The sequence below is a fragment of the Chionomys nivalis genome, chromosome 20 (genome assembly GCF_950005125.1).
Source record: "Chionomys nivalis chromosome 20, mChiNiv1.1, whole genome shotgun sequence".
Lineage (NCBI taxonomy): Eukaryota > Metazoa > Chordata > Mammalia > Rodentia > Cricetidae > Chionomys > Chionomys nivalis.
The window spans coordinates 5,097,361-5,111,105 of record NC_080105.1 but is presented as its reverse complement, the minus strand read 5'-3'; the positions used below and the strand labels follow the sequence as shown (position 1 = coordinate 5,111,105).

Here is a 13,745-nt window from a genome sequence, read left to right as displayed (position 1 = left end):
AGCCGTCAGCTAACATCAAATTAAATGGAGAGAAACTCAAAGCTATTCCACTAAAATCAGGAACACGACAAGGTTGTCCACTCTCTCCATACCTCTTTAATATAGTGCTTGAAATTCTAGCAATAGCAATAAGACAACATAAGGGGATCAAAGGGATTCAAATCGGAAAGGAAGAAGTTAAACTTTCATTATTTGCAGACGATATGATAGTGTACATAAGCGACCCCAAAAACTCCAGCAAAGAACTCCTTCAGCTGATAAACACCTTTAGTAGCGTTGCAGGATACAAGATCAATTCCAAAAAATCAGTTGCCCTCCTATACACAAAGGATAAGGAAGCAGAGATGGAAATCAGAGAAGCATCACCCTTCACGATAGCCACAAATAACATAAAATATCTTGGGGTAACCCTAACCAAGGAAGTAAAGGATCTATTTGACAAGAACTTTAAGTCAATGAAGAAAGAAATTGAGGAGGATACCAGAAAATGGAAGGATCTCCCTTGCTCTTGGATAGGGAGGATCAACATAGTAAAAATGGCAATTCTACCAAGGGCAATTTATAGATTCAATGCAATCCCCATTAAAATCCCATCAAAATTCTTCACAGATCTTGAGAGGACAATAATCAACTTTATATGGAGAAACAAAAAACCCAGGATAGCCAAAACAATCTTATATAATAAAGGATCGTCTGGAGGCATTACCATCCCTGACCTCAAACTCTATTACAGAGCCTCAGTATTGAAAACAGCTTGGTATTGGCATAAAAACAGAGAAGTTGATCAATGGAACCGAGTAGAAGACCCTGATTTCAACCCACAAACTTATGAACACCTAATTTTTGATAAAGGAGCTAAAAGTATTCAATGGAAAAAAGAGAGCATCTTCAACAAATGGTGCTGGCAGAACTGGATGTCAACGTGTAGAAGAATGAAAATAGATCCATATCTATCACCATGCACAAAACTCAAGTCCAAATGGATTAAAGACCTCAATATTAGTCTGAACACACTGAACCTGATAGAAGAAAAAGTTGGAAGTACTCTACAACATATGGGTACAGGAGATCACTTCCTACGTTTATCCCCAGCAGCACAGACATTAAGGGCAACATTGAATAAATGGGACCTCCTGAAACTGAGTAGCTTCTGTAAAGCAAAGGACACTGTCACTAAGACAAAAAGGCAACCCACTGACTGGGAGAAGATCTTCACCAACCCTGCAACAGACAAAGGTCTGATCACCAAAATATATAAAGAACTCAAGAAACTAAACTTTAAAATGCTAATGAACCCAATAAAAAAATGGGGCACTGATCTGAACAGAGAATTCTCAACAGAAGAAATTCAAATGGCCAAAAGACACCTAAGGTCATGCTCAACCTCCTTAGCGATAAGGGAAATGCAAATTAAAACAACTTTGAGATACCATCTTACACCTGTCAGAATGGCTAAAATCAAAAACACCAATGATAGCCTTTGCTGGAGAGGTTGTGGAGAAAGAGGCACACTCATTCATTGCTGGTGGGAATGCAAACTTGTGCAACCACTTTGGAAATCAGTGTGGCGATTTCTCAGGAAATTTGGGATCAACCTACCCCAAGATCCAGTAATACCACTCTTGGGAATATACCCAAGAGATGCCACATCAAATGACAAAAGTATCTGTTCAACTATGTTCATAGCAGCATTGTTTGTAATAGCCAAAACCTGGAAACAACCTAGATGCCCTTCAATGGAGGAATGGATGAAGAAAGTGTGGAATATATACATATTAGAGTACTACTCAGCGGTAAAAAACAATGACTTCTCGAATTTTGCGTGCAAATGGATGGAAATAGAAAACACTATCCTGAGTGAGGTATCCCAGACCCAAAAAGAGGAACATGGGATGTACTCACTCATAATCGGTTTCTAGCCATAAATAAAAGACATTAAGCATATAATGTGTGATCCTATAGAAGTTAAATAAGAAAGTGAACCCAAAGAAAATCATATAGTCATCCGCATGGAGAGGGGGAAGTAGACAAGATTGCAGGGCAAAAACTGGGAACTTGCGGGTGAGGTGGCATGGGGCAAAGGGGAAATGGGATGAGAAATATGAGAAGGGGAGGATGGGAGGAGCTCGGGGGATTGGGATGGTTGGGATATAGGAAGGATGGATACGGGAGCAGCGAAGTATATATCCTATCTAAGGGAGCCATCTTAGGGTTGGCAAGAGACTTGACTCTAGAGGGGTTCGCAGGTGTCCAGGAATATGTCCCCAGCTGGTACCTTGGGCAACTAAGGAGAGGGAACCTGAAATGACCCTATCCTATACTGATGAATATCTTGCATATCACCTTAGAACCTTCATCTGGCGATGGATCGAGGTAGAGACAGATTCTCAATTTGGAGCAACGGTCTGAGCTCTTAAGGTCCAAATGAGGAGCAGAAGGAGGGAGAACAAGAGCAAAAAATCAGGACCACGAGGGATGCACCCACCCACTGTGACAGTGGAACTGATTTATTAGGAGCCCACCAAGGCCAGCTGGTCTGGGACTGAATAAGCATGGGTTGATTCCGGACTCTCTGAGCATGGCGGTCAATGAAGACTGATGAGAAGCCAAGGACAATGGCACTAGGTTTCAATCCTAATACATGAACTGGCTTTGTGGGAGCTTAGCCTGTTTAGAAGCTCACCTTCCTGGACGTAGATAGAAGACCTTCGTCTTCCCGCAGGGCAGAGAATTTGGACTGCTCTTCAGTATCGAGAGGGAGGGGGAATGGTGTGGGGGGAGGAGAAGAGGAGTGGGGATAGGGGGAGGGGAGTGGGGGGAGGGGGCAATATTTGGGAGGAGGGGAGGGAAATGGGAAACGGGGAGCAGGTGGAAATTTTAATTAAAAAAGAATAAAAAATAAATAAAAGAAAAAAAAATAAAATATTTGCCCTCACAGTTCTGCAAAATTTTTCATTCTTTCCTATTTTTTCTAGATTCCATTTATGAAAAAAGATATGTGTTATTTGTATTTTGGAGAGTTGTCTATGTCTTTGACTTGTTATACATGATTGCAACAACTTTCTTGAGAATTATGTAATTTTTTTCTATAATTTTATTTGTTGATTGATTATCTTGCATGATTTATGCATATAATGTTTTCTTTATCCATGCATATATTGGTGTTTATCTAATCTTATTCCCTGAATCATTTGTTATAGGAAGTGCAATGATAAGAATTACACTCAAACTCACACACACACATATATGTGATTCAGTATAGTGAACTCCCCTGGAAAGTATGCACATCCAGGAGTGATACAGCTGGTACGTCTATGTTAAATTTTCAGCCACAGCTATTATTATAGCATCCACAGTAACTGAGATATTTTATTTTACAATGATCATAGCATATGTGTTCTTTTTTCCTCACTTCCTATGCAGCATTTAGAAAAATTTAGATTTGGTAAAAATGTAATCATTAAAGAGACACTCAAAGCTGAAATTATGGGCACTCCAAATATTATTATACGTTGTGAGAAATGGGTCTTGGGACTCAAGAAAATGACAACACAATCTAGAGTATTTGTGTCAGGCTGTAAGTCCTGTTGAAATTTATTCTTATGCAGATTGTTACCATGGTCAGAATTTGACCTTGTATTACTACATGCTTGGGTATCTCAAAGTGGTCCATTTGGTAAGCAGCATGTACTTGTGTGTAACTGGGGTAACTTTACACACATATTTGTATTCCATATGTTTGTTGGCATTTGAGACACTGTCTCAGATATGCCGATTATGAGAAATTGTTTTCAGCATGTAGAAAATGAAACTCTGCTCTTGAACTTCTACCATACACAAACTGCACCAAATGTGTCATGGATGTCAAAATGAGACGTGATTCCCTAAAAATGCCAAAGAATACAGTAGAGAAAATCTTCCAAGTTTTAAGCATAGGAAAGGGTTTTCCAAGTAGGACTCTTGTCTATTCAGTAAATGAGACAAAAACAATCAACAAATAGGATCATATGAAATTAAAACTTTTTATTTTGGCATAATAAAATATCATTTAAATGGGGATTACACAATATGAGAAAATCACTGGTGCAATGGTGACTTGAGAGTTATTGTGTATTTAACTTTCTGCTGATCTGGTGAGGCCTGCACTCTAGGTAGGAATTAGTACCTGGCACTGCGTCCATGGTCAAAAGAGCATGGCTGGATGAGGCATAGAGTCCTTTAAGATGACGTTAATGTTGTTACTTTGTGTGACAAGAGTAACTGCTTCGTAAATATTTCTGATTCTATGGATAGATGTCTTCAGCTGTCAGGCTTGGTCAGAGGCTCTTATTTATGGAGTGCATAGCAGCAAATGCACAACCTCATAATTTCAAAATGTTGAAATGTCCATGAATGTTCATTCTTAATTGGGACCTGTAGACCAACCATTCCCCTAGACAGGGGAAACGTCATGGAAATGGGTCCTGCCTGAGAGTGAGGAGGACTGCTGTGACATGCTGTCTTAAGGCGTGACCCAGCCACTGCTCACTCACATGAGCTGTAATCACCTGCAGCTTCAGGTGACCATGTTCAGAACTGACCGTTAACCTATCTGTCCTGAACCGGACAGCTGGAGGAGACAGCCTGCTGGTGGAAGAAAAAGCCTCCTAAGCTTTTGTCTTAGTACAGAAAATAAAAAGGAAACTTGAAGACAGCCATTTGTTTTACTTATCAGTTCCCCCTTTCTTTATCTGACATCCAGGGAAGACTGTGTAATTCCTATTTCCTCAAATTAATGAGTTTCTTGAGATTAATACAGGAGTATAGGTACGGGATTACTTACAGGAATATGAATAACAAATGTGTGGTATCACAAAGGCTCCCATTAGAATGGGGGACTCAGGAAAACTAGAACCATGAACATGTCTGCATGACTTGTTTGCAACTGACTGAGACGGAGGTTCTCATTTCTTCAGTTCTAACTTAAAACCTATGTAAGCTTGGGAGCAGAAGGGCCTTATTATTCTTTTAAGTTCCAGCTTTCCCAGCCATAATTTAAATGCTGAGTCTTATGAACTTCCTAACTCTTTCCTTAGAACTTTCTGAGACTTAAGGAAATACTTCCACCCAGGGAAGAGCACACCTGTTGTAATCCCATATCAAATAATGAGTCCAGAAAGCTTACATTTAGGACTGTAAAACTACATGTATACATGTATATGCACGTAACAACAAGGAAGGAAAAGAGAGGCCATACATGAGAAACAGCAAGGGAGAGTGTAGGGAGGTTTTGCAAAGATTAAAGAGAAGAGGAAATAATGTAATTATAATCTCAAAAATAACAGAAAATATTTATGTCAAAAAGGAAGTTTTTACATAATATTTCATCCTTTCCTTAAAATATTAGTTGGTTCCACAAGATCACAGTCTACCATGGAGCTCTGCGAAGGCACTAAAGCTGCACACCAGTGCTGAAGTTCCTGGTGAAGCAAACTTTATTGTTCACCTCCTCTGTAAGCACAGCTCCAGCATGGTGAGTGACTCGGCCATAAAGCACTGCTTCTCTCATACATAGTTTTTTCAGCAAAACCTATCATTCATCATCTTCCAGTCTATGATATTTGTGAGAGCTGTGTTTGTGATAACCAAACATCCTAGTGCTTCCTTTGAGCCAGTCCATCAGAAATGATTTCATGAATATTTCATTAGATTATGTATCCTTTTTGTCATGAAGGTTTATTTTTTTATCTTTCTAAATTTTTATTTTATAGCAATTGTCATAGTTAGAGATGTAAATAACACATTTAAAAACCTCCCCAGGGCCAAAGGATGCCAGAGTATTTACAAAGACATGGGGTAGGGGAGGCAAGACAGGAGCGTGAGGCTCAAGGGCTTGGGTTCAACCCAGGCCCTGCCCCAGACTTGGACAGATGCCAACCACCAGCACTGTGTTGTGGGCTCAGGGAGCATCACACAGCCTGGGGCCCTCTACTCACAGGATCTGGTGGGAGACCTCTAGCTAACTGAAGGCCCCACTTCCTATCCAGGAAGCTCCCCTACACCCCACAAGCCAGTTCAAGGGGCCCCTGGGAAGCACCAAAGGACAGGGGCAGTGTGAGGGACACACAGGCTGGGACAGGTGTCAATGGATGATCTGGCCTGCCCTGGGGTGAGACAGGGACACACACATATGTGTGCGTACATGAACAAACTATACCTTCACAGAAAAACTGCAAAGGGGGAGGTTTCTCCTGTGGGTTTTGTCTTCTAAGTCTCCATGTCTACGATGTTATTTTTTTGCTATTATTATTATTATTTTGTTTCTTCAACAGTGACAAACTGAGGTAAACATCTGTAACCAACACCTTTCCTAAGGGGCAAAGGGTCCCAACCCAACAGACAGAGACAGTACCAGTGGTGGCAGCAAGAGCGGAGCCTGACCCAGCCTGAGTCCGGTTCAGGGTCAGGCTGGTTGCTGCCTCTGAAGGATAGGGCTGGGCTACATACCTAATGTCTCTTCTGAGGACTACCGGATACTACAAGGGAGAGGCCTCCCACACAGGATCTCCACAGAGAGAGGGTGCACATGGGACGCGGGATGTCTACTGTGGAATCTCGCTTCCTTGTTATTGCAGATCAGGGTGGAGAGGCCTAAGGCAAGAGGAGAAGTAGCGGCTGGGAAGGAGGGCCTGGTGGCCCCAAGTGGGCCAGGGCAGTGATGGGGGCCTTCTGAGATTCGGCTGTCGGCAGGAGGAGGGGTTTGCTACTTACCTGGCATGTGGGCCCTGTGTCCACTAGGGAAGTGGTGGCACCCCAGGAAAGTGGGACCAGGCCCTGGAGCAACCACAGTTTGTAAACTGGACTCAGGAGGGCAGGGAGACCTATAGCCCTTTGTGGTGGGAGCAAGGGGTTATGTAGAGAGGTGGGGGCCCCAGGCTGAGGGGTGGTTGGTGCCCCTTGCAGCTAGCCAGCCAGCCCCACTATGGAACCTCTTAGAATGACCCAGAACTTTTGGAGGGATCCTAAGAGAGGCAACCCAGGCTGGCCAGTTGGGTGGTGCCAGGCGGAAGGCACAGCCTCCCTGTGCTGAGGTTATTACAGGGGTTCCTTAAGCCTCCACATTGAGTAGGAGTCCCAAAGGAGAGCAGGGACAAGGTGAAATCCTGTTTTGCTGCCGAAGAACCTGAGCCAACAGCAGGTGTCTCCTGGGATTCCCTGAGGAGTGTGGTAAAACACAGGCCTGGCTCTTGGCAGCTGCCTGGTGAGGTGTCCGGACCCTCAAAGTCACCAGACACACATCACACTCACTCTGACTTCAACGACTTCCTGTCCCATCCACGGATGCGCTCCTCCCCTGCAAGGGTACTGCCCTAGAACAGTGAGGCTCACACACGTGATTGACAAACCCCAGGAATAACTAGCGCAACTGTTTCCCTGCTTGCTGAGTGCCCAGGGAAGGAGCAGCTGGGCTGTGAATGCACCCCCTTACCCTAGAGACACAGGAGTGCCAAGCCTCCTGTTCTCCTGCCATCTGTTCCCCTATACCCTCAGGAGGGGTACCTACTGGAACTCTGTTCCCAATGGCCTCGTGGCTGCGGTAATGGCTCTCCCTTCTGGGATCTAAGTACCCATCACCAGGAAGAGGTGAGGGGGCATCTCTAATATTCGGGTCTGTTCCTGCACACAACTTTTGCTACCTTTAGGGGGCTTGGCCTCTCCCTCTGACCTCCTGGGCACCAGTGTTGTCAACCCAGTGCCTGTTCCCAGCCAGTTTCTAAGGGTCTCGTGCTCATCTCTGCCCAACACCAAAGGCCCCTTTCTGTGCCCAGATGGGTTTGGATGGAAGATTGTAGGGTGATCTGCCAAGGGGTGTGAAGCGCCAGAAGTGTCCAGGTTCCAGAGCTCAGTCTGGCCCACAAGCTCCCAGCCTTTGTCAGGGGCCTCGGCTCCTCTGGGCTGAGGCTGGCCACACACATGGTCATCCGCTAACTATGTCACCAGCCCACCACCGACCCGGGTGTCTGGGCCTCCTAGTCTACACTACTCCCTCCCACCGCGCTGTGGCTGCTCCCTGTCCCCAGTACGGGTTGGAGCATACGCGGCTTCCCCGCAGCGACTGCTCTGCTCCTAGCAGCTCAGACGCAGATTTCGATGGCCGTGGCCAGCACCACCTGCCCTTTGCTCTTGTCTGCACGGCCATCGGTCCTGCCCGAGGGAGCGGAAGGAGCCAGACCAGCCTCAGGCACGGGCACGGGCACCGGAACGGGCACCACGCTGGGCGGCGAGGACCGTGAACCGCTGCCACTCTCGGTGAGCACGGTGCGCTTGAGCGGTGCAGGAGCCTCGAGGAGCAGGGGCCCGGGCAGGCGGTCCCCAGGAGGTTTGCGTGCACGGTGCGAAGGCCGCCGCCGAAGCTCAGATGTGAACTCTTGTTTGAGGAAGCTGAAGACCTCCTTGGCCGGCCCGCGACGCTCGGGCTCCAGAGCCAGCAGCCGCTGGAACATGCGCAGTGCAGGCTCGGTGAAGCGGCGCCACTGCGAAGGCAGCCCCGGCAGGCGGCCCTGCTGCCAGCGCAGGAACTCCTCGAAGAAGGCATTGGCGCCCGACGCAGCCTCCCACGGGAAGTTGCCGGTGAGCACACAGAAGATAAGCACTCCGAACGCCCACACATCCACGCCTGTGTCCACCGCGAAGCCATCGGCACGGCCCGCCTGGCACACCTCGGGCGCTGTGTAGGGTATAGTGCCGCTCCCACGCTTCACACGGCAGCCCACGCGCCGCGTCATGCCGAAGTCCGCCAGCTTCACACGGCGGCACTCACGGTCACACAGCAGCACGTTCTCGGGTTTGATGTCGCGGTGCACTAGCTGTCTGCTGTGCATGAAGTCCAGCGCCAGCCCCAGCTGCTGCACACAGCGCTTCACCGTGTCCTCGGGGAGGCCCACCTGGGGAGGGATGATGTCAAACAGGTCTCCAGCAGGCGCGCACTCCTGGGCAAAGACATAGCATTCCTCAGTCTCGAAGACCACGTCGAAGACCTTGATGATGAAGGGGCTGGATGACAGGCTGTTGGTGATGCTCACTTCACGCAGGAAGTTCTTCAGCTTTGTCTTGCTCTTATTCACAAATTTCAGCGCCATTTTGGTGCCTGTGCCCTTGTAAGCCACCAGGTCAACCTTCCCGTAGGTCCCTTTACCCAGCTCCCGGACAAGCTCGTAGTGCTTGGTAAGGTCGCTGGCAGTCAGTGTGCGCAGTGTCCGTGCTTGCATGTCTTCTGTGAGGAGGGGCACACCTGCACCTGGTACAGGGGCGGCCCCCGGCCCGCAGCAAGGCAGGGAGTGGAGCGGTTCAGGCTCTGGGCAGCCCACGCTCATCTTCTCCCTGGGCTGGGGCCGCGGGGACGCCGCGGCAGGGGGTCTGGGCGCCCTGTCGGTCTTCGTCAGCCTGGCCCGAGAGGGGCTCAGGGCACCACCACCACCATAAGCCGGGACGCGGAGGGCGTCGCTAGGGGCTCGGTTGCCCAGGTCCCGAGGCTTTGGGGTGCTTCTCGTTAGCAAGAGGGTCTGCTCTCGCTGTCCTAGGTTTGGGGGATCCTGTGTACCGGAGAAGCAGGGAGGGCTACCGCCCCAAAGCTGGGTCGCTCTGTGTCTTCAGGTGTGCGGTTGCAGCAAGCAGATCTTAGGGGGCCCGGGATGGAGCGGTCGCCGCGCGCTGGGTCCAGGTAACCGCGTGCGGGGCTGGAGGTCACGGCTCAGCCGCTGGGGGGCTCGGGCCCCGCCGCTGCAAGCAGCCCGGCCCTGCGGGCCCCTGCCCCGGCCTGGCGCGGGCTGAGGCTGCGGCTCCTGATTCGGCTCCCGCTCCACCCGGTGTTCGGGCTCCAGCGCCGGCGCCCGCCCGAGCTGCGCTCCATCGCGTTCTCCTGTCATGTAGGTTTAAGTAAGTATATGACCTTCCTTCCAACTTTTATAGAAGTCAGATTGATCCCACATGTTCTCATAGCCTACAATGTCATGTGTCAAGCTCTGACAGGATGTTTCATTGATATTTTGAAAGTCTTTTGTACTTCAAGCAGTTGAGAGACAGATTACTCCCTGACCAAGACAGTCTCTTTGCAGGCCATGTTAAGGTTCAAAAGCAAGTTCTAGCATGTGTTTTCCTTTTCTCTGTATAAAAAGTTGAACATAAGTGGCATCTTCTATCACCTGCATTCCAAACAGAGAGTTACATAAGTGGCATATTCTATCACCTTTATTCTAAAGAGAGAATTGCATTCTAATTATATACAAGTGTAGTGAATTTTGTCCTATGGAATTTTAATGGATACTGCAGTTTCACATATGATCTTGATTCTTCCATAAACCTTCTGATTTACGATAAGCCTATTTTCTGGCTTTGTTCACATCTTTCCATTTCCATTTAGAAAACTCTACAGATTTTATCTCTTTACAAAATGTATTTAGTCAGAAAAAGTTTTTTGAACTTCGTGTCAGAGAAGCAATAAAAACTGAATATACCAACTCTTTGAATTCATTATTTCTATATTACATTTGTCATATAAAGAAACAAGCTAAGATAATGTGTTTGTAAAGTTGTTTGATGTTGGTATTTTGTTTTCAGTACAACTTACATTTTTTTTATCCAAGACCCTTTCCACAATATTTCTAGTGTCACAGAGTCAGAGACTTAAGGAATGCTAAATTTAAGCAAGTGATGGAGAAGATATGAATTACCAATCTTTTGGGTGGGAAAATATGGAGAATAAAACCCGGATGGATGGATGGATGGATGGATGGATGGATGGATGGATGGAGATAGACAATATGTGAGGAAAGCCTCTATTTGTTAATGCTTTAATGATTGTCATTCCATGTCATCATGGAAGTATAGGAAGTAGTACAATGGGTATCTTTCTTTGAGAAATCAAACCCACACTGTATATGATTTTTTTTTACTTATTTATTTATTTTTATTCTTTTTTAATTAAAATTTCCACCTGCTCCCCATTTCCCATTTCCCTCCCCTCCTCCCAAATATTGCCCTCCCCCCACTTCCCGTCCCCTATCCCCACTCCTCTTCTCCTCCCCCCACTCCATTCCCTCTCCCTCTCGATACTGAAGAGCAGTCCAAATTCCCTGCCCTGCGGGAAGACCAAGGTCCTTCTATCTACGTCCAGAAAGGTGAGCGTCCAAACAGGCTAAGCTCCCACAAAGCCAGTTCATGTATTAGGATCGAAACCTAGTGCCATTGTCCTTGGCTTCTCATCAGTCTTCATTGACCGCCATGCTCAGAGAGTCCGGAATCAACCCATGCTTATTCAGTCCCAGACCAGCTGGCCTTGGTGGGCTCCCAATAAATCAGTTCCACTGTCACAGTGGGTGGGTGCATCCCTCGTGGTCCTGATTTTTTGCTCATGTTCTCCCTCCTTCTGCTCCTCATTTGGACCTTAAGAGCTCAGACCGTTGCTCCAAATTGAGACTCTGTCTCTACCTCGATCCATCGCCAGATGAAGGTTCTAAGGTGATATGCAAGATATTCATCAGTATAGGATAGGGTCATTTCAGGTTCCCTCTCCTCAGTTGCCCAAGGTACCAGCTGGGAACATATTCCTGGACACCTGCGAACCCCTCAAGAGTCAAGTCTCTTGCCAACCCTAAGATGGCTCCCTTAGATAGGATATATACTTCGCTGCTCCCGTATCCATCCTTCCTATATCCCAACCATCCCAATCCCCCGAGCTCCTCCCATCCTCCCCTTCTCATATTTCTCATCCCATTTCCCCTTTGCCCCATGCCACCTCACCCGCAAGTTCCCAGTTTTTGCCCTGGAATCTTGTCTACTTCCCCCTCTCCATGCGGATGACTATATGATTTTCTTTGGGTTCACTTTCTTATTTAGCTTCTATAGGATCACACATTATATGCTTAATGTCTTTTATTTTATGGCTAGAAACCGATTATGAGAGAGTACATCCCATGTTCCTCTTTTTGAGTCTGGGATACCTCACTCAGGATAGTGTTTTCTATTTCCATCCATTTGCACGCAAAATTCGAGAAGTCATTGTTTTTTACTGCTGAGTAGTACTCTAATATGTATATATTCCACACTTTCTTCATCCATTCCTCCATTGAAGGGCATCTAGGTTGTTTCCAGGTTTTGGCTATTACAAACAATGCTGCTATGAACATAGTTGAACAGATACTTTTGTCATTTGATGTGGCATCTCTTGGGTACATTCCCAATAGTGGTATTACTGGATCTTGGGGTAGGTTGATCCCAAATTTCCTGAGAAATCGCCACACTGATTTCCAAAGTGGTTGCACAAGTTTGCATTCCCACCAGCAATGAATGAGTGTGCCTCTTTCTCCACAACCTCTCCAGCAAAGGCTATCATTGGTGTTCTTGATTTTAGCCATTCTGACAGGTGTAAGATGGTATCTCAAAGTTGTTTTAATTTGCATTTCCCTTATCGCTAAGGAGGTTGAGCATGACCTTAGGTGTCTTTTGGCCATTTGAATTTCTTCTGTTGAGAATTCTCTGTTCAGATCAGTGCCCCATTTTTTATTGGGTTCATTAGCATTTTAAAGTTTAGTTTCTTGAGTTCTTTATATATTTTGGTGATCAGACCTTTGTCTGTTGCAGGGTTGGTGAAGATCTTCTCCCAGTCAGTGGGTTGCCTTTTTGTCTTAGTGACAGTGTCCTTTGCTTTACAGAAGCTACTCAGTTTCAGGAGGTCCCATTTATTCAATGTTGCCCTTAATGTCTGTGCTGCTGGGGATAAACGTAGGAAGTGATCTCCTGTACCCATATGTTGTAGAGTACTTCCCACTTTTTCTTCTATCAGGTTCAGTGTGTTCAGACTAATATTGAGGTCTTTAATCCATTTGGACTTGAGTTTTGTGCATGGTGATAGATATGGATCTATTTTCATTCTTCTACACATTGACAACCAGTTCTGCCAGCACCATTTGTTGAAGATGCTCTCTTTTTTCCATTGAATATTTTTAGCTCCTTTATCAAAAATTAGGTGTTCATAAGTTTGTGAGTTAAAATCAGGGTCTTCTACTCGGTTCCATTGGTCGACTTCTCTGTTTTTATGCCAATACCAAACTGTTTTCAATACTGAGGCTCTGTAATAGAGTTTGAGGTCAGGGATGGTAATGCCTCCAGACGATCCTTTATTATATAAGATTGTTTTGGCTATCCTGGGTTTTTTGTTTCTCCATATAAAGTTGATTATTGTCCTCTCAAGATCTGTGAAGAATTTTGATGGGATTTTAATGGGGATTGCATTGAATCTATAAATTGCCCTTGGTAGAATTGCCATTTTTACTATGTTGATCCTCCCTATCCAAGAGCAAGGGAGATCCTTCCATTTTCTGGTATCCTCCTCAATTTCTTTCTTCATTGACTTAAAGTTCTTGTCAAATAGATCCTTTACTTCCTTGGTTAGGGTTACCCCAAGATATTTTATGCTATTTGTGGCTATCGTGAAGGGTGATGCTTCTCTGATTTCCATCTCTGCTTCCTTATCCTTTGTGTATAGGAGGGCAACTGATTTTTTGGAATTGATCTTGTATCCTGCAACGCTACTAAAGGTGTTTATCAGCTGAAGGAGTTCTTTGCTGGAGTTTTTGGGGTCGCTTATGTACACTATCATATCGTCTGCAAATAATGAAAGTTTAACTTCTTCCTTTCCGATTTGAATCCCTTTGATCCCCTTATGTTGTCTTATTGCTATTGCTAGAATTTCAAGCACTATATTAAAG

The 13,745-nt window shown here is 45.9% G+C and overlaps 1 protein-coding gene and 1 pseudogene across 1 annotated transcript; one reads left to right on the top strand and one right to left on the bottom strand.

Annotated features, from left to right (window-relative positions):
- Positions 1-13,745, top strand: part of LOC130863126 (harmonin-binding protein USHBP1-like) — a 120,230-nt pseudogene that overhangs the window by 56,633 nt on the left and 49,852 nt on the right.
- On the bottom strand, positions 8,115-9,407 carry LOC130863253 (serine/threonine-protein kinase SBK1-like). The gene has a single exon (XM_057753179.1). It carries the CDS (start codon positions 9,351-9,353, stop codon positions 8,115-8,117), a length of 1,239 nt encoding a protein of 412 aa, XP_057609162.1. The 5' UTR covers positions 9,354-9,407.